The sequence below is a fragment of the Artemia franciscana genome, chromosome 18 (genome assembly GCF_032884065.1).
Source record: "Artemia franciscana chromosome 18, ASM3288406v1, whole genome shotgun sequence".
NCBI classification, from domain to species: Eukaryota; Metazoa; Arthropoda; class Branchiopoda; order Anostraca; family Artemiidae; genus Artemia; species Artemia franciscana.
The window spans coordinates 16749804-16772099 of NC_088880.1; the positions used below are offsets into that span (position 1 = coordinate 16749804).

At 34.8% G+C, this 22296-nt stretch overlaps 1 protein-coding gene across 1 annotated transcript in view; it reads right to left on the reverse strand.

Moving 5' to 3' along the window:
• LOC136038680 (arginine kinase) overlaps positions 1-22296 on the reverse strand; it is an 83317-nt gene that overhangs the window by 13727 nt on the left and 47294 nt on the right. Inside the window, exon 5 of the mRNA XM_065721962.1 lies at positions 19280-19412. Coding sequence (XP_065578034.1) covers positions 19280-19412 — 133 coding nt within the window. The remainder of the gene's footprint in view (positions 1-19279; positions 19413-22296) is intronic.

Sequence of the window (22296 nt, forward strand, 5' to 3'; positions counted from 1 at the left end):
CTCCATATTAATGATATAAAAAATAAAGTAATGGAACCTGCACACTAGCTAATTACAATATCAAAAACATGATTCATATTTTAGACCTTCAGTTCAATGAAAATATCATCATAAATTATTCTAAAAAGACATAAATCCAGTCATCTAAAAGATTGAACATAAAAATCCTCTTCTGCTTAATCAAGTCTTCCGATTCAATCAATAAAAAAAGACGCACGGACAAGTCATTCAAGATGATTTCGAAGTGCTGAATTTCAATTAGCTTAAATTGCGTTTCTCCCCCCTTGCTTTCTTGCCATTAGATGGAGGAACCTAATTTGATTGAAAAAAAAAAAAAAACTGTATGTTAATGTCTTCAAAGAAACTTTGATAAATAGCCAGTCTTTTTTAACATGCTTAAAAACCATAGATGTAAACTCTATTTGAAGACTTGTCAGGTTACAAGACTCAGACTCAACGGGTTAAGTACTAAAAAGCTTGCAAGTAGCCAGTGAAAGGAAAATTTGCGCTTAACCTGTGATTAAATAAATAAAAAACAAGTTTTTCTACTGAAAGTAAGGAATAAAACTAAAACTTACAATGAACAGGAATTATTCCGTGAATGACGAGGGCTGCCCCCTCCTCTATACCCCTCTCTTCACGCTAAAGTTTTTTTGTATTTTTAAAAAAGTTCTGATTTTAGTTAAATGGCCCTTTATGGTATTTCAGAGATTGTTCTTAAAGAATTGGGAAGAAAAAATCGAACTTTAGCGTAAATAGCGGGGCATAGAGAAGGGGGCAGCCCCTTCATTTATGGAATAATTTCTATTAATTTTGATTTTTAATGTTGCTGCTTACTTTAAGCAGAAAAGATTGTTTTTAAAATTTTAATTTCTGATAGTTTTTTTTTTAAAAATCCCAGCAAACCCTCCTCCAGTTTTATGAGAAGTTTACCTCCCATGAAAAATCTCTCCATAGAACGTTTCTCCCACGTAAAATCCTTTTCCCTGGAAATTACCTCACGACCATTCCAACCTCGCTGCAAATTCCCCTTTGCAAATTTCTTGCTGACGATTTTACTTGAAAAATACTCCTTAGTGTTTTTTGATTTGATAAAAAGATTTGTTTTTATTTAATGTATGATCGTTTTTCAGGTCACGGCAGAATTCCCAGTGTGTGGTAGATTTTCCCCTGAAATCCCCCCAATAGAGAATTTTTGTCCCGCAGAAAACTTTCCCATGGAGAATTCTTCCTGGTGATAATTTCCCAATGGAGAATTTATCCCGTGGGAAGGAAAAAATTCTCAAATGAATTCGAGCTTCACTGAAATTTTCCTCCGGAAAACATCCCAGAGCAGCTCCATATGTAAAATGGGGTCGCCCAAGAGAAAGTAAGCCAAATAAAATGAATTTAAGCAAATTGGCAAATTTAGGCAAATTTAGAACTCAGGCAGATTGCCCCACCAGATAAACTTTCCCCTGGAGATTCCATCCTAATGGGAAAATGCATCCCTGGACCCCCCCCCCGGAAAACGCCTGTATATTTTCCAATAAAATACTATATGGAAACAATGGGCTAATTTCGTAGGTTGTGGCCCTTCTTCTGGGGACTGTGGGGGATCATGACGTCCCAAAATACATAGCTATTGCACCTATCAACTCTACTGAACAAAATGGCTATCTCAAAATTTTGCATTAGGTGATGTTGGGGAAGAAAGGGCGTGGGAGGCAGACAAGTTGCCTTCCAATTTTTCTGGTCATTTAAATAGGGTACTAGAACTTTTGATTTCCGTTCAAATGAGCCCCCTCCCCATCTTGTAAGACACATTGGCCCAATACGATCAGCGTGTGACTGATAAATGAGCTCTGCGCATTTTAATTTCGATGCCCCTTTTCACTTTCATGTGAAGAGACTTGTTTTATCTTTCCTTTAGCTTCGGTCGTGTTTTGCTTTTTTAGTAATCAAAAAACAGTAAAACGATAGAAAATAACAATCATATAACAATCATATAAGAAAAATTAAACAAAAACGTAATTTCGTTTGATCCTTTGCTATAAACATCTATGTTCTGCATCACATTTGTAACCCCTTGGGAAATCCAGCCCGTCAAAAAAGTCTACATATAAAAATAAAAAAAAAAGATTCACTTCTCGTGATCATTAAAATTAGTTCATCCTCTCCAACGGCAGTTTCTCTTCCAAACAATTTCTGTACAATGGGTTTCCTATAATACGCCAATATGACACTTTCAACCGAAGATTCTGCAACAATAATTGTCAGTAAGATCGTTAAATCCCTCACTAATTGCTTGTCACGCTGAGAACCTAATAGTGCTTTGTTATCCCAGGGAAGCCAGATGATAAGTTAATGTCTTTGACAGATCCTCAGGAAGGCTGGCTTTAGTCTCTAAAGCTTTATCTTTCATTGGCTTTCATAATTCAAATTTTCACTCTCGCAGCATTTAATACAGTTTTTATAGGTTTCAGCTAATTTAGGACGTTAGAAGAATCAAAAAGTGGAATCCATCAAGATTGTCTTAGGAGAACTTGAACAAACAAAGAAAATTCGATGTGTTCAATATGTGCGTTTCTTTATTTATCTTCCGTTTTGATACCGATGTCTTGACTGGGTAGCTCGATTCGGTAATTTGTTGTTCTTCAAAGTCATTGTGAACATTATTTCCCCTTCCTCCCTTCTATTTTCCGTGGGTAGTTATCACAGATATACTGCCCAATAAATATAGTGTTTTAATAGCAAACATTTCTACGCAAATATTGGCAAAAAAAGGATAAAAAATAAATACTGGGAAAAACAATCCCCAAAACACCTCAAAATTTCTCACAAGAAAAAGGAAAAAGTTTACGTGACACTCTGCATTTTTGTCATTCGAAAATTAAACGACGAGTAAAACATTGATTAACATTTGCACCAATACTACCTGCAAAGATAAAGAAAAAGAATGGAGGGTCTCTTTAGAAAATCTTTCATATTCCTATTTTTACAAAAAGAGGAAATGATGGATCATAACCTTAATTGTCCCATTAGCTTTATCGGAAGAATAAATCTATTTAAAGACAGAGCTTAGCTATGAACGAGTTTTTAGATACTGTGGATACACATGTAAATCATATCCCCACACAGCTATCAACACACATGCAGTGCAAACATTACTGTTAATAGTACAGCAGTGAAACTTCCACGATAAATAGATCCAAAGATATCCAAAATAAATATTCATTGAGTCGAATATATTATTTAAAGAGACAATAAAGGATTCTTCACAGCTTTTGAGGGATTCTCATCCTCACGAAGATGCTAAATAGGTATCATAATTTTAATTTCCCAATCAACATTTCACCGGCGCGGGAAAAAAAATACTCAGCGATTTCAAAGGGAATCGATCCGTTGTTTAGGATCTTCCCCGAAAATAAATCGTGCAGCCTTGATTGAGTGTGCAATTGGATTTCAGATTTATCCTGTAGATTGAGAGATATTACGTAATTCAAGAGGTCATTTGCGATAGTTTCTCGGCCTTACTAGAGATGAAATGAGAAAATGTATAAACAATGACTGGGAAGATTTAACGATAGAAGAGAAAAGTGTTTTTTCGTCCATTTATGTTAATAATTACCGTAAATTCAGACGAAAATAGCGACGAAGACCACTCTGCCTTTCCATAACAAACAAATACAAAGTAGAGACAATAGGGAAAATCTTTTCAAGACAGTGGAAATTAGTTCTGTGAATATTTTGACCTATTAGAACTAATTTCCACTGTCTTGAAAAGATTTTCCCTATTGTCTCTACTTTGTATTTGTTTGTAAATTCAGACCTTCTGAAATTTACTACATCTAAATTAGCGATAAGTTTCAAACGGACCAAATCTTTCAAAACGCGATAGTTTTCTTCTTTAGACTTCTCATAGCCTTTAGTAGGCTACTACTGTATTTGCAATGCCACTTTAATATACACATTTTCAACAATACCAAGTACAATTTATAAACTATGTTCTTTTTCCGCAATATCAAACTTGAGAATCTTTTTTTGAAATATACAACACCCAATGGCAAGAAAGATCTCTGCTTTGAAACATCACAAGAACCTTTAAGGAACCCTCTAAAGAGAGATTTTTTGAGAAAAGTGTACTAAGATAATCCAAATTAGAGGTATTTGGGCTTAAACGTACAAATTCTCTCAAATGTTTGAGCGCCACCTTCATAAAATCCATAGAAAGTAACAGATAGGTTGTATGACCGAGACAATGCCATCTCTCTCGTTCTTACCAATTCTTAACAATGCAGTTTGTCATTGTAGTATTGTTGCCTTTCCGAGCGGGAAAGCGACTTTCCTCGAGTTTTCATGGATGTGGGTAAATTTCCAATAGCTAAAGAAGAAAACACACATAAACTGACTTCCGGTTGCTGTTTGAAAACTTTAGTTCTACAATTGCCCTTCGCTGAATGTAATTTCTATCAATTAGTGAGACTGCGATACAAAACTCAGGAATCGAGTCGGAATATATATCTCATTGATTTTCTGTGAATCCATGAAATAGGCACCAATACAAGGACTAATAATCAGGTTTGTAGACCGATTTAGATCCTCACGAAATAAAAATCCTCAGATTTGTCAGACCTCTTGACTTTTTCACGCATAAGATCCGTTTATTTTTCTTGGCCAATACAATCTGCTAACATCTTATATCCATCACTAGAAAGCAATTCTTAAAGAAAACGCGAAGAACTATAATCTTACTTTTCAAGGCGTCTTATGTAAGAACCTTTCTTCATTCTACTCTGGAAAGTAGTCTAAGGTGACTTTGATGAGAATATAATTAATGTGCTTTGTACATGCCCCTATTGAGAAGAAAAATTTAAATCTAACCAACTTTGATAAATGTCAGTGAGCTAAGCAAAAATACAAAATCTCAAAATGAAGAACAACACAGCAGGTCTACGACAAGTAGAAGTAAAGAAAAAGACGAACTAAATGACGGATGTTTCGTCTGTATAAAACTAGGCGTCTTCAGCGCTAACTATAGAAGGAACCCAATATCTATATTTACAATTAATATTACTGTAAAATATCAGAGAGTATTTATATGAACAGTTATGAGTAATTCCCATGAACACACAAAAGCAACTGGATAAAAAAATAAAAATAAAAATTAATTATTTTGTTGTAAAATAATCTTTCTGTTGGCACCCAATGCTGTCATTCTTCTTGGTCTTATATTTACTTTAGTCCCCTGATAATTTTGCAAGATCTTATTACAATTATTAACTATGGATTTATCTTTATGAATAATATCATAAATTGAGTCGATATTTAAGTTTTCCATGTGTCTGTTTATAGAAAAAGCGAGCTTTAAGTTCTAGGCACTCATTAAGCAAAGAACGAACATCTTAGCAAGATGAGCGAATATCTGAGCAGGATCTTAGGAGCAAAAACGGGGAGCAAAACTTAATAAGAACTATAAAAGAATATAAAGTGTCGAAGTACCTTATCCCAAACAATTGTATATCTTTACATACATGATGTAAGTTTTCAACATATTGTCGAGGTACCTTATCCCAAACAAATGTACTATACATACATGATGCACGTTTTCAATTCTGGAAACGTGACGTGTCATGATTTTAAATAACATAGCTTGACGGTTCTATGGCAAATGTTCTCGATTGTTGTCAGACGTACCTTTCAAAATTTGCACTAGTGTGGTTAAGGTCACAGTATAAATTTGTGGATTCAAAAGGATTGTACTGAGTTTTATCCTTGTCAAACATCCACCGGAGTCTTTTCTTCAATGATTATGTTCAGCTATCCTTGCTAAATACCTAGTGCTACCCCTTCTCTGGAAACATCCGAGTTCTAACAATTTATCCGTAACCTATATTTGTCGTATGATTAGAACATTCAGCAAACTAAGAGTTAAATGGGCAACAGCAGGTAGAGAGAATTCCTCCTCCCGAAAGTTGACCTTGTCGGGCGACTCTTCCCTCAAACATAGTTTTTCCAGTCTAACAAGTTCAAAACATACATGTATAGACACAAAGCGAGCATTAAGTCTGCTTCATTCAAAAGTTGTTAAATTGAAAAAAAATGAAAACAAGCTATGGGCACTTCGGTTGTTAATATTTTTCTTTTTCTTTATAAAGCTTCTTTGAACCATTTAAACACAGTTTCCAGCACCATCAACAAAAAAGTCCAATTATTCTGTCGGCAAAAAAATATACCAGACAGTCACTTTTTTTGCGGATGTATAGGTTTTTCAACAATCATTTTTGGATTACCAATCCTTCATAAGCGACAGCCAATGCAACAGTGGCTTTATTGAATGAACAATTCTGAAGTCGCATGATCCTCCAAAACATAAAATACACTGGCAAAAGAGAAACACCGATTCAACGCCTCTCGCTGTCTTCTTCTGGGCATGGACATACACAAAGAAAGGACCTTGAGACCGGCTCCCCGAAATTACGAAATTTTTCGAAGTTCTATATACTTTCTATTCAAATTATCAAGTAAGGTTTGTGATTTATCATTAGCCTCCCGAAGGAAAATTCCTACGTACATACTCTGGGGTTAGCTACAGAAATATTTCAAAAGATGTTTCAACACTTTCGGTTACCTCGGACTGTTTTGTTCGCTCTTTACAAGGTCTATGAAAACAGAAAAAAAAAAAAACGGAAGTATGACAATAAAGAATATTGCTAATAAAGCATAACTGCTGAGCAGTTATGCAGAGATGTCGTTCTCGTAGGATTTTGGACGATATTATTTTGTCATTATGCCAACATCTGCAATTTTAGGGCGATATTATTTTTCGCGCGTAATTTTCATTTGCCAACTGACATGACTCAATACAGATATAAATATTTTCTACCCAATAATATTACTCAAGCTGCTGCTTTTATCGATTCGTCTTCTTGAAACACCCGGTCCAGCGAACAAACTTTCGTGGATTATTTGTTGAAATAGGCTTGAACTTGAAAAAAAAAACAAAAAAAAAAAACAATATAGCATACCTTTTGGGTTATTAGAGCAACGGATACCCACAGTTAAAGAAATTGGTAAAGTAGTTTATATTATAGCCTACCACAGGAGTTCCGAGGTTCCCAAGGGGATTTGGATCTCACTAGCTTAAATGAGAGAATCCCTTGTGATACCACAAAAATTGCTTTATTCCTAAGGAGAAAAAGTTCCAAATGGGCAGCAATTACTCCTCGGGCTTAGGACGAATAATATATAAGTTTTGAAACATTTATAATACGGAAAAGGCAGAGCCCACCCCCCATCGCAATAACTGGAGACCAAGAGAAATACCTGAGGATTTTTTTGTTGTTGTTCTATTAAGGAACGATCCCTCGCCTTTGGAAATCTTCATCATTAAGTTGGTATAATCAAAAGTAGCTACTGTAAGCTCTGACTATTCCTCTTCTCTTAGCTCTGTTACGTCAAACACATATCGTTCTCAAGACACAATGAGAATTAAACTGAAATGATCACTTAGGCCAACAATCACTCCTTTCCAGAAAAAAATTGAATATCTGATGGTGATCAAATTAGATATTGGTAATACCCTGAGTTAAACTATGAAAAAACCGTGCAAAAAAAGAACAACAAAAAAGCCATAATAAGTTAAAAATTTTAGTATAAGTCCAACAGCAACGTACTAGCAGAGGGTCTAACGAAAAGGGAGCATGAATGTTTCGCCAACACACCAATCGATTCCAACGGCTGCTTGTAGCAAAAAATTCTCAAAGATGAATTTTTTCACCCACTTAATTGCGTCATAAAGAGAGCGCATTATTGTTATTACTGTTGAGGTTTGAAATTCGGGAACTAAAGACAATTTTTTGCTGGTAAAAGTGGTGAGAATTGGCATCTCGCTTACTCGAAAAGTGATGCCTCTATGTAAAAGAAACCCATAGAAATCGGTCTATAGCTCAGATTGAAGGCAAAGAGGTGTTGCTAAGCTCCTTTCTTAACTCTTTCTCCTCTCCAAAGATTGTTTGTCATGAACTTTGATAATTTTTGTGTTAAGTGTATAAAAGTTCAAGGGATGGGTACTATTGAAATTAGAGCAAAGAATGGGGTTTTGAAGTTCCTATCTCTAAGATTTAGCTTAGCTCCAATAAGGCTCAGCTTACTTCTACCTATAAATCATAGCATCCATTTGGATTTAGCTTCCACATAGATCTTCTTCTATGTCCAGAGGCAACCAGGTCGTTCAAGAAAATTCTCCGTTCGTCTTTGGAGCTTTCTGCTGCAAAAATATCTTCCTAAACCAGTTGCAGAGGCATGAAAGTGTCAACTCAGATTGAGTTGCACGTACAATAGAGTATATTTTTAAGTCTTCCTATGGGGCAAGTGCCTTAGGGTAAGCAAAAAAATGTTGACTTGGAGTTTCTAGAATTGCCAATACGCAGCGCATGTTCAAAGTGGCTCCATTATCAACTCCGTATGGTCTGTACGTATTCGTTCATTACCTTTCGAGTTCAGTACATACCAATTAGTCTACGGAAGCTTTTGCAGAGATGTGTTCAATCCATAAAAAATAGTGGAGAACGTCTGCAGTTGATACAAAAATGTTTCATTCTCTTGTAGCTCTAAAACTACATGACATAATTTTACGTACTATATGCTAAACTGAGGCCATATTATTCAGTTAAACATTGACATTTTAACAACTATTATTTTTTTTCGAATTCACCAGGAAAAACTGTACCTGTGAAAATCCTAAACATGATATTTTCCCTGTTCTATATAAATGTGGAAATATGAAATTGGTCCGATATAACTGTGCGTTGGGGCACAGCTAAACGTGCCTGAATCAAAATGGAATCCTACCATTCCTGCGTTTTGTTATCTCTGCATATTTTAAAACATTCATGGGGGGATTAGAGCGTCAATTCAAATAAGAACTATTATGATAATTTTCTTTTAATATATTTGTTTTTTCAGTTCTGATAAGATTTCCACTTTCATACTCATCTTCCGTATCTTCAGGACCATTCACAGGCATCATTAGATTTCTGTCAATTCTTCTGTCTTTTGTGCCAAAATCCTTTATCGATCGAGCTTTATAATTACATTTTACGTTAAATTAGACTCTTGTCCAATCTCTGGCTTTTCGCCACAGAAATAAAATGGTTCCCTCCCATTCGAACTTTCCATTACTGTTACAGGCCGTGTACTGTTTATCTTCCGAGAAAGGTTTGGAAAGCGAAGTCTAATTGCGTGGGGACTAATCTAGGCCGATAAGGGACGACGGATTTCAGGTCTGTGTCTGTGTTTGCCGATAGTTGTTTGGAGAACTAAATTTAACTCGTTAATGTTAGAACAGATCTAATGCTAAAACATGACATGAATTTAAAAGGAGATGTATTTTAATCCAAACAACAGAGGTTTATTTCGACAACAGCATTGCCAAATCTTCTTTTAAATGACAGGATCCCTAGTGTCTTAAAGATAGACGAACTAAACAGATTCAGAAAATAGCAAGTATTGGCTTATTTGATGAGTCCTTTCGATCAGGACTGCTCAAAGCTTTTCTATTTCCCACATCCTTTTACCAAAGATATGAATGGGGCCACCAGTACGAGAGGAATACTAAATTAAGATTCTAATTAAAACCAACTAGGAGATCACACTTCACGAGGAGAACGTATCTCAAAATAATTAGTTCTGCATGTTTTAACCCTTCAGATGTCACTACCTGGTCCTAGATAGTTAAAACCAGTCTTTTGAGGATAGTATACACACGTTTAAAGTAGCAACTTCTACTATGTCACATTATATATTACCAGCTAAATTACAAAATGGAACCAGCATTGTGTTAGAAAATATATATACAGAAAGAGAGAAAACAAAATATCAACAACATTAAACGGATATAACAAAGTTCGAGATGAAATATAGTACCACCCGTCCTTAGGGAATATTTTGTAGGGGGTCCCCATGATGTCATATTTTCTTCTCATGTCAAGTTATGAGACTAAAAATAGACCAGAAAACAATGGTTTTTTTTTCTCTCCGTTTGATCAACCAAATCATGTCTGTTTTTTCGGATATTTTTAAGAGGAAGAGCGGCTTAGGTTTAAGGAGTGGCTGAAAGTTATTACCTAGAAACCATAATAAGTAAGCAGTAAATTAGCGATAGTAGAAGTAGCGTCTTTATTTTATGTTTTTAATTTGTTTATTTAGTTATACATTCAGCACTAAGCAAACTGCATCTTGGTCCAAAATAGAAAACAAGTTTTATACTAAAAACAAATAAAATAATAGCACAAAAAAGAAATAACATAGATGCGACTAATTGTGATATTAATATAAAACAATTTAAAACACTTAATATTGACTAAACTAAATCAGAATACGCATTCAATTTTTATCTCAGAGATATTTAAGCGTATTATGTAAAAAGAAATATTGTCATCATAAGAAAAACCTGAGAATCGGAAAATAGGAATGCAGTTTCCATATACTGGTGACACTAGAGTATTACCAACTTTAGGGAATTTTTACACATCTCACTACATAATTGATTTGGGACATAAAACTGAAAACTGAGTGAATTCAGAAGATTCTAAAAGAATCTTGAGTGTACTACACGAAGCCCAAATTATCTTACAGAATCAATCAATCTGCCAATGAGGGTAAACATAGAATATATTTGCTTTCTACGATTGCAGGTCTTTAGAGCAAATATTGACCTCATCTCTTTTGTTCCTAACTAACAACTGACAGTCATTTAGTACATATTCCAGAAAATGATTGGATAGGGGAACAGTAGGTCCTGCAATGGATCTTCAACGGGAGGAGTTCAGTTTTGAATTCAATCAAGATATAAGAAGAAATTCTTTATATCCGTATTTTAAAGGATTTCAACACGGACAGCTAAGATTTCAAACAGTTCATGGTAACAAACTGCAAGTAAGGAGTGACTCGGCCGAATAGTAACGAAACTCTACGAAACGAGCCTGAAAAAATTTACCTCATTTTCGATAAAAGGAGGGGGAAATTTTCCACAGGAGAGACCCTCCATGTGGGAATTTTCTGCAGGAGCAACTTCCTATGGGTAGGCGGGGGGGAGGTCTAGAAAATTTTACCACGGAGGAGGAATTTCATGAAAATTTTACTACGGAAATGTGATTTCCAGCAGGATTAGAAACACGATCAGAAATCAAATAAGAAACAAGTTTTTCTTCAAATGAAAGTACGCTAAGGAGGCTTTTCCAGGCGAAATATTCCACTGAAAATTTTCCTAGGGGAATTTTCAGCGAGGATGAATTATTTGGGGGAATTTTCGTGGGGAGGTCTTGCGCAGACGGTTCCGATGGAGGAACTTTTTGTGAGGTGATAGTGGAAATTTCCATGAAACGGGGAGGATTTCCAGCAATATTTGAAAAACCCTCAGAGATTGATTAAAAAAAAAATTACAACTGAAAGTCAAGAGTCTTATTATAACATTAAACAGACAGAAGTTGTTCCGTATATAAGGAGGCTGCCCAATCCTCAATGCCTCCTCCTTACGGTAAAGTTTGTATTTTTGTCCCAATACTTTAAATATAACTTCTGAAACACAACAGTAGTTTAATTAGAATAAGAAGCTTTTTACAGTACAAAAAAGCTTTAGCACGAAGAGGAAGGATTCGAGATATAATTTCTGTTGGTTTTGAGCTTTTTTTTTTTGCTCCTTGCTTTCAGTTAAATAACTCGTTTTTTTTAATACTTTAAATATCAGGTGTTTAAGAAGTCGATTTAATAGATTTCGTTCTTGAACGGTCTCACTAGTAAATAATGGGAGTGTACAATATATACGCGCGCAAAACGATATTTATCTACTGATTCTACAAACTCGTCACAGCTGCCAGAAATCGAGACATCCGTCCCACCCTACTTAAAGCTTCTGATTTAGCAAACTCTCAAGAAATCTCCTAGAATTTTTTTTTAAATTATTTTTATATATCTTATTCCAACCTAATCTAGGGGATCTGGCATTTCCCTGAAATCCTTACAGGTTACTTAGTACAACCTTCAAGGGAGTACTATTTCTCTCCATCCTGAGGATGTGTTCAAGCCACGCAAGTTACACATTCATTGACGAACACAATGATCAGGTTTTAGCTACTTGGCAAAAAAATATATAGCAAAATAGAAAAAAATATGTTTTTGGCGCTCTGGCAGCTCATGTGGAACAAATACCATTAAGCAATGACAAACTTCTGACGCCTTCTATTTTTTTAAGGAAAATTGTTTTTTACCAAAAAACCTGAAACAATTGAGCTTTGGGAATGCGCCATTTTAGAATCCAGTTTTTGATGAATTCTTCTTATGATTTTAATCTTCTGGTCCCCCTACTTCATTTACTCTTATCAGGTCGAGTCCATATCGCATTTTCTTAATAAAAAAAACCTTTAAAGTGCAAAATTCTCATTCAGGTAAAAATTGCCGTAAATACACGAGATCCTAGGTGGAGCAAAATCCCATATGCATGATAATGGTACCAATTCGGTTCAAAAAAGGGTACCGTTTGGTTCATCATTACTAAACATGATTCCTAGAACTACACTTGAGCAAACTCGCTGAAAATATCTAGCATTTCTTCCTATTCTTTATTTAGTGGAAATGCTCAGGGTTGCCATCCAACTAGACTGAAATGTACCTTTTTATTATCTAAAACGCACTATCAAAGGAGGAACATCACTGCCTTAAAAAAGGAATTCCAAGTATTGTGCTTTACTGGCCACTGTGGTTTACTCGATATACAAGATCTTCTAGTAGGTTTTGCTTTGTTAGAATGGCCTATCTCTTTAGTCACATAAACATAATACTGCTAGTATATCCAGTATTTGTGATATTTATCCCTGTGTTAAAAGGATTTTATTCCTATTCGAACGTGTATTTATCGAATTCGAACACCTTTCAGAGTTTGGCAATAACAGAAATGATATAAGCTTACTTTTTTCAGAGGCGAGTAGGTCAGGAAAGATTACGGCATCAGCCTCCAAATATGGTTACAATACTAAATTCAAAGTCCCTTTAGACTTTATAAACCAATCTGCCCCATATGTTAGGGGTATTTTTCTTAGCTCAATAGGTTTTCATGTTGGATATAAAGGGCACTTTTCAAGATGTATTTGCGAAATTTGTTGCAGCGAAGCGTTAGAAATTTGGAACTCAAACGGAAGATCTAATGAAATAAAACGAGTTCTTTGACTTTACTAGTATAAATAAATCTTTCATTATTCTAATATATAGTTAATATGTGGTGAATGTTTGAAAGTATTTGTCTAGAACTCTGATTTTGGTTGAGAATAATTTTCATTTCATAGCCAATATTTTTTTGTGATTTTTAGAAAAGGCACCGAGAAAAGTATTTTGTATACTACAAAAAAAACTACATTAATAATGTCAATATACTATTTTGAAAAAAATCCAAAAAAATGCGACCAAAATATCTTCACATCCCTTTGTATACATACTCTACTTTAAGATACTTTTTTCTTGTTTTCTTCTTTATCTTACTTATTTACAATAAATTTAGATTTTTTCAATATTTCATATCTTACCAAACCATTAAACTGCATATATTCTCATAAAAACAAAAATAAACTGTTTTCTTTGTCCAAGGATTCTAATTTCTAGGAAATTATCTAGGGAAAATCTTACTGCATAAAGATGAATACAAAGGAAAAGGGACAATCCATCTTCGTCACTCCAAAGTGGATTTTTGCTATGTCAGCCCGTTTAAATGCTTTGAAGTACCCTCTCTCTTCCCGAAAAACAATCAAGTAATTGAGAGTCAGCAGACAAAAAGGCAGGAGACTAAAGAGATAGTCTACATACCCAATTGAAAAACGCTGAGATAGCACCTCAATAAGACGGTGTCTATAACTCTGGAAACAGAATTATTCGGATGAAATACCCTTCATTTATATTTGCCTTAAGGCTCGTGTATATATAGGTCATGCTTCTGAGGAAATGCACTTTGAAGTTCCAAAGTTTAAACGAAAAATGTATATTGTCGCACTAATTACTTTCCCCATGTAATACATTAGGTTCATTTCCCCTGTATTTTAGATGACCTGAGTTTTAGATGTTTGAAAAATACATGCACTTTTGCTTTCAGTTGGTACTCCGCACTTTGAAGATTAGCAGCTCACGTAACAGCATGTTATTTGGTAACGTAAGAAAATAAGTTTAAAATCATATTTCGAAGAATGGGCTGAAACTGTTGAAAAAAAATCTCATTAAAGTGAAATTCGTATTCAAACCACTCAGCAATGCAGGGAGTAAAAACATAATGACTGTGTCAACTGTTTAAGCACTTCAAGGGATAAAAAAGAACTTATGCCAAGGAAGGATAGTCTCCTACAAGTGATGACCAGAAAATTCAAGTCGGACTTAATACATTTTCATCAACTCTGATTTCTACTGACTCTGTGTACTCCTGACTCTCACTTCCAAGCCCTGACCCTCTTGGCTGCAATTGTCCTTGAAATTGAATTTTTTTTTCAAGAACCATTATCGAATGGCATGCCTCCAACTGGAGCAATCGCTTCCAAAAACTAGTTTTTGTGCAAAACAAAATTAATCTCTTTTTACAGAGATATTGCTGATTCATATTTTTCAATGACTAGACAATTAAATAAAATAATACAACATTTATAATTTCTTTTTAGGCTAAAATATTTCATGAATTTAATTTCATTTCTTTTTCCCAATAGGTCAACCTATCGCTTGTTGTCCCTTTGGAGCCGGCCAAATTTTTTTTAATTCCCAGTGATACTTGTGTTTGCTATTTCTACACCCTCAGAATATCAAGAGAAATTCCTTTTCAAGGTGTCTGTATGGAGCCAAAAAGGAGCTATAATGGCCATTTGGAGCCATATGATATATCATTAAAAGAACAAGCAAAGAACAAGCTACGCACTTTTATGTGTTATTTCTTCACATTTTTCAAGTCAAGAAACATGTTCTGTGAAACTAAGGAGCTAAAATGTATCGGTCCTAAAAACGATTTGTTGCAATATGCCTAGCGATTTAATGTTCTCAATCGGTAATTTTACCGTTCATTTAGACCTTCTCTTTTTGCAATATTAAAACTGAACGACTTGGGAAAGAGTAGTAAAGCACTTATGGTAGCCAGATATATTCGCGCAAATACTTATCCTCAGACAAGAAACTCAGTTCTAACAACAAACCTTAATCAAAAATCAATTTCCAGTCCCATAAATCAGCCGAATAAGATTTGCAGCCACCCACCATTCTTATAATTTATGTTACAAAAGAAAACTAAAACTAAAAATACTTCTTATTCTTCCCTTCAAAGGATGATAAATATTACAAATCCCCCTTCGATAGGAAGAGTAGTATCTCAGAGTCTAATTTCAAGCTATAAGCACTCTTAAAAATACTTACACCATGGATACTCCAATGATGGAAATGTGGAAGCGAAAACAAGAATATTGCCGGAATGGAGACAATAAACAAGAATTAAAAGGTCCTTTAGAAACCAATTAGTCAACAATAGTTGCCTCGAAGGCTATCCACGATATGATAAGGCTAATCATCCTTTGGATGAGAATCTGTATCAGAAAGGACAAGAATTATCCAAGGATTTATTTTCAATTATGTATTATTAATCCTCAAGCGTTAGAGGGTAACCAAAATGCTAAACAATTTGCTACTTCGGAATTACTCTAAACGATCAAAATGCGTAGCTCGCATCCAATGTTTTCCCTTTCCCCAATTATGTGGGAAGTTCAAATTTCCCTGAGAAAAGGGGAATCACCCAAATCTGTACATATCTTCATTTTTCTTAACGTTGTTTAAAACTATGGTGTTGGGAGTGTAATACAAAGAGGTTAATGAGTCATCAGACGTATGTCAAGATCTTGAAGCACTCAACAAAACTTCCTTAATTAAAATCCTTTTGACGCCACTGGCAAATAGATGTCTTACTAGGCTGAAAATTTTTTTTGCAACCAACAGCTTAATAACACAGGGAAAGAAGTGTCCTTTTCCCCAGATCTAACAATTTCCTTTTATTTGTACAAGTATGTAAACAAGAGAGGAAACACAAGCCCAGCCCAGGCACCCAGCCTTAGTAAGTTGAAAATACGTCATTTTTTCTAATTTTTCAGAATTAACCCCCCCCCCCAATAGAGCGGATCCGTTACAATTATGTAAATCACGTATCTAAGACTTCTGCTTATTTTTCACACCAAGTTTCATCCTGATCCCTTCAATCTAAGCGTTTTCCATCATTTTAGGTTCCCCCACCACAAACGCCCCCCAATGTAACCAGATCCGGCCGGGATTTAAAATGAGAGCTTTGAGACACGATATCCTTCTAAGTATCAAATTTCATTGAGATCCGGTCACCCGTTCGTAAGTTAAAAAAAGCTCATTTTTTCTAATTTTTCAGAATTACCCCCCCCCCCCAACTACCCCAAAGAGAGCGGATCCGTTTCGATTATGTCAACCATGTTTCTAGGACTTGTGCTTATTTGTCCCACAAAGTTTCATCCCGATCCCTCCACTCCAAGTGTTTTCCAAGTTTTAGGTTTCCCCCTTTTTATTCTGATTATAAGTTCCTGATTCTTTAATATTAATAATAAGGAATATAACACGTAAATAAGATTCTCAGACTGAAATATTTCATTTCCTCAGAAAATATCCGAAATTTTCAAAATTTATTCTCGAATTTTTACAGCTGAAAGTGGAAAAACCGCAAACATCCTTTAAGAAGTAAGAATGTTATTATTCAGTCATTCAGATATCAAGGCACATTGAGGAACGTTTGCCATACATCGACGGTGTATCCACGTCCAGATTTGCCAGTAGCTGGATAAAAATAGCAAAAAAGCAGAGACGAATCGTAAAAAAAACTGACTAAAAACCAATATTACCCAAACATAATTGGGCAATTATCAATCTGATTTGAAGTTTCTTCAGTGGTAGTTTATAGTTTTCGTTTTGAACTGAACTAAAATATAACACCTTTCAATATTGTATCTTAAAACTACATTTAAAACAAAAGCCATCAAGGCAAATATTGTTGACAAAATGGTTTCAAAAGAACCTTGAATTCTTCTTTATTGTCTCATCTCGGCAATATTCTTGTTTTTTAGAAAAAGTTGAACTAAGAAGGGAAAAAATAGTTATTTTGAAAAATCCTCTAAAATCACAGCAGGAAAATGATCAGTAATGAGAATAAAAACAAACACTAAAATAGTGATAATTGACACGGGTGGCGAGCTTGACAATGCTTGAAGGTTGTAACGCTGTAAGCTGCAAAATCAGACTTTCAGAGAAGCTCACTTTAGTACTCCCAAAAATGTGCTTATTTAAGGTAATATTTCCGAGATAATCTCACTAATATGTCGTGAATCTTTCTTTTCAGTAGTAACCATTATCGAACAGAGGGTTGGTATATGAGAACTAATCCCAATTGGAATCAATCAGTAGAAGAAGTGACAGGATTTTTTTAAGTAAAATTAAAATTAAAACAAAGCTAATTTCAAATAATTAAGCAAATTAATAAGGAATTGAGATTAAAAGACAACCCAACAGCTCCAAGTTGTCTTAAAAGCTCTGTTTTATAAAGTCAGTAACACTACATACAACGTTTCTAACAAAAGAATTGACTACTCATTTTCAGCCAAAGCCTCCATATTTTCTTTTCTCCCCCCCCCCCATCGTATTTTAAATAAACATACAGTAGAAGATATATTCATAATACGAAGACTTCAGCTTTTTAAAAGAATTTTATTCATAGTTAAGATAAATCAGCGGAGAAAGTGAAACTTTTTATTCTAGAAAAATTTAAAAAGTAAAACTAAGCTACTTTCCAATAGCCAAACCATATGAAATAGTAAGGGGCTAGGACTTAAAAAAGGAAAATAATAAAAATGACAAAAAAAAATCTACATGGAAAAAGAATCTTGCAGTCCTAAGAAGTGATGAATGTAAGACAAAGATATGGAAGATAAGTAAATCGACGAAGGAAAAAGATACCAAGTTGCTACCCGAATACTGGAAACATGCGATGAAGTCCAGAATTACGCAAGAGGTAAAGACAATGTCAAAAGAATTGTCAAAAAATGGCGACGAGTATTTGAAATTTCTTTACAGAATGGTTTATGAACAAAAAAGAGAGATAAATGGAGGAAAAAATTCCAATAAGGAATATTTCGAGACTCTACTAGAGATAAGAGAAATAGAAAAAAAGAGAGCAGAAGCCTATAGGATAACAGCGAAATGTGAGCACCAGATAAGGAATGAACAACTAACAACAACACTTATTTGCAAGGAGAAAACGAAAGCAGAAAAATAATATTAAAAGCGTTAAAAATAAAGATGGGGAAACAACTGAGAAAATGTAAGATATGCTGGAAGAAGTAATTTCCTTATACAAGAATGTATTTACAAGAGAGACAGAAGAAGAAAAAGAGAGAGTGAACGAAATCTTTCAGAAGATTGAATATAATCAAGTGACAAAGGAAGAAAATGACACACTAACGGCTAAATTAACAAAAGAAGAAATAAAGAAAGCTATACTGGAGACAGATAACAATAAAAGACCAGGACTTGACGGAATACCTTACAAATTTTATAAAACACATATCGACGAAATCGCAGAACATCAGGCAGATTTTTTTATTGAAGTGCTAAATAACGATGATTACAGTATTTGGGGATGATGAAATTAATACCTAAAAAAGGTAGCCCTGAAGACCTCAACAACTGGAGACACTTAATATCACAGATTGCCAATACAGAATTATACTTCTTTGAGGATTGTTGTAGCTACCCAATAATGCAAGGTCCAGCGAGAGTAGAATGTGTTGAAATGTGTTGTATTACTAGGTGAGAAAAATTTATGTATGCGAGGAATTAGAAAAGTGGAAAGCTACGGAGGGTCGAGTAAGAGGTAAGATAAATAGGCAGTAAAGTGAAGGAAATAATAGTGAAATAGGGATGAATTAGATTACAAATAAGCAGGGAGTCTTAGATAAAAAAAAAAGAGTAAAGAAATAGGATTTACTTTTATTTTATTTTCAGGAGTACGAAAAGAAAACGATAACCGGTTTGATTCTATCCGTTACATGAAGTATCACCAACCAATCATCAAGAAAACGAAAAAAAGAGGAAACTAGGAAAGGAGGACCAAATACCGCTGGATAAAAGAAAAAGAAGAAGAATTTAAAATATGCATTAGAAAAAGATTTTGTGCATTTTCAATATTATAGTCTATTTGAGAATAAAAGAAAAGAAGAATAAGTACCTTTAAGGTCACCACCCTTTTGCATAGAGATGATTCTCAAATGATCTTCTTCGTTGCACCAAACCAAGAATGTCTTGGCATCATTGTGGTAAATGCCACGGCCAGTTGGCCAGTAGCGGCAAGCATTGGCAGCCTGAAAATATCAATATGATTTAAGCCGTGTTCCTTTTTTTATGAATAGATAAAGCCCTTTTTACACTGCTGCCTTTGTGAATATAACTAAGGTCCAAGATTCCCTTTGTGAAAAAGAAACAGCATATTAAATCCGGCATATTAAATAATCAAATATATTTGCAAAAACTTTGAGATGCTTAATCTATTCTTCATTGGCGTCTAAATTAAAGATGGCTTTTCTGGTTCTTTTTGTTTTTCGTTTCTTTCTCTTTTCTTCCATGGACAGTGTCATTTTACATTCCTTTATTAGAACTTTTGATTTTCTTTTTGAACTTTTCTTAAAAAAAATTTGTATCTTTTTCGCATTTTGAGATTTTTTTTTTACATCTGATAAATGTATTTCTTGTGTACCTTACTAGTATTAAAAGAAATATGCATAATATTAAAATACAAAGGAATCAAGCGATTAAAAAGGTATTTCCCACCCAAGTTAAAGACTATAATCGCAAGATCTAAAGAAAAATCCCACCGAAAGGCAGCCATTTGTTCTTACATTCAATAATAGAATAATTAAAAGAATATCCCACAGAGGATAATAACAGCCTCTGACCCCAAAGTGGTCAGCAGTGAGGTTACCACCTTTTTGGTCGTCATCATTTCCCTTTAGAATAGGTTGAAAAGACGATTCAAAACTAGTGAGTATGGCTGTCGCAACGCCGGACACTATATCATTCAAGAATGGCCACAATAGTCTTGGACTAGGGGGCTGATACGTAACCACCTTTCAGCAGTTTTTCAAAGAGGTCTTGAAGTCATTTTTGGTCACCAAGTGAAATTCAACATCCATACCAAGGCTGCTTACCCCTCAGTCTTTGAATCCCTTTACATCACCAAACAAACAATTTCAAACCGGTTTCTTTTATTTTTCATGCACCTCTACAAGGCACCAATACAGCCATGACTTTGGACTGGAATTTCCTTGGCATGCCACACTTACAACAAAGTTATAGAACTTCTAGAAAAATGTACAACATAGATCAACCAAGATGGTCACTCAACTGCGGCATATATCTTACGAAGAACATCTGCACCCTCCCACCCTCCTATTGCTCAAGTTCTAAAAAAAACTTACAACAGAGATAAACAATGATGGTCACTCGACTGCGGAATATGTCATTCGAAGAACATAAGCGCCCCATCAACCTTATATTACTCAAGTGCTGGAAAAACGTACGACATAGATCACCCAAGATGGTCAGTCGGACTGCGGAATATGTCATACGAAGAACATTTCCAACCTATCACCCTTCTATTACTCATGTTCTAGAAAAACATACGACTGCAGCATGTGTCTTATGAAGATCATTTGCGCCCTCTCATACTTCTATTTCTCACCTACTGAAGCAAACGTGAAAATCTGGTTTTAACCCAAAATTATACCCAAGGGCATTCTTCATGGCCTTCTTCCTCCCACTCTTTCCCTTCCAGTACAACAAGTGTAGAATACATTCAAATGAATTTGTGAAGCAGCATTATACCACCAGAGAAAGGAGAAATGTCTTCAGCCATATAGTAAACAATCTACAAAATCAGCTCTCAGAGTATCTGCTGAAACAATAAACACATTCAAGACTAGCACTGACAAACAGTGGCTACACTATAAATTTGTGTTCATCTGGGGAGCAGCTGAATATTCGACCGAAAAGTAACAAGAAGTTTGACGAAACAGGCAGACCTACAAAGGTTATCTTGGATCATTGCCAGGATAAAAATCTATAAACTGGCTCCAAGCTAAGGAAACTCAATAGTGATTTTACTGAAAAATTGTTTTATATATTATCTATTTTAGGTTACACTGCATTTTTTTTCTTTTTTTTTTTGTAAAGCACATACAGAAATTCTTTCTTGTACCTCAGACAATGCGTAAACACCCCAACAGCCATTAAAATTTTTCTTCTGCTGGATTAGAGGCCAACGGGAACTATTTTCCCGAAAAGGTCCAAGACAGGAGAAAAACGGCATTTTTACACAGTAGATGATAATTTCCCCTTTACAGCACGAATTTTCCAAACTTTAGTCCTAAATAACACAAAAAATGTAATACTTCTTTGATTTATGAAAAACTTCTTTTTAATAGCTCCTATAAAATGCTACTATTTAACAAACAGCAAATAACGCATAGAAAAGGAAATAAAAGAAGTCAAACAGTAACTCGAATAGGGATATTGCACTTGGAAAAATAGACATAGCTTCATATCCTAAGTTATTTCAAATATTTGCTTTCAGGTTAGAAGTATTCCTTTTAGAGTCTGGGAAATTAGGAAACCATTTGAGAAAGCACTCAAATTTCCTCTGTTGATTTGTCTGAAAATCATTCTATCTAAAGAAGACACGATGGAATGTTTGAAAGAGAAGAATGTTGTTTTCCCTTCTTTTTTTAACACGTTTCTAAGTCATTCCACATGGGATGCGGGCCTAACTTTAATATTCTGTTTGTTTTATATCAGCTTTTGTCAGTGGAAGGAGACGGGCAAAAAAGCGCTTTTCATGGCAAGATTCAGAGGCACCATCATTTGTTTTATGGCATGCCACAGTTTTTACAATGACAAATTTTGCTATATAAAAGGCAGTAACAACTGTCAAAAGAACTGAAGGGTGGTCATCAAGGGATAGCTTTGCTGGGAGGTTCCTCTATGTGATAGCTCATTACTGGATGAACGATTAATATAAATATTTCTGACTGGAAAACGTCAAGCAAAGGCAAACAGTACGAGAAAGACAGTGACAAGTTATTCTTGGTACCTCTGCTCCAGCAGGCATTACGCGAAATATCTCCTTTAAAGGAATGAAACGCCTATACTCGTATAAAACCGAAAGACGTACCACCTTAATATGCTTCTCGA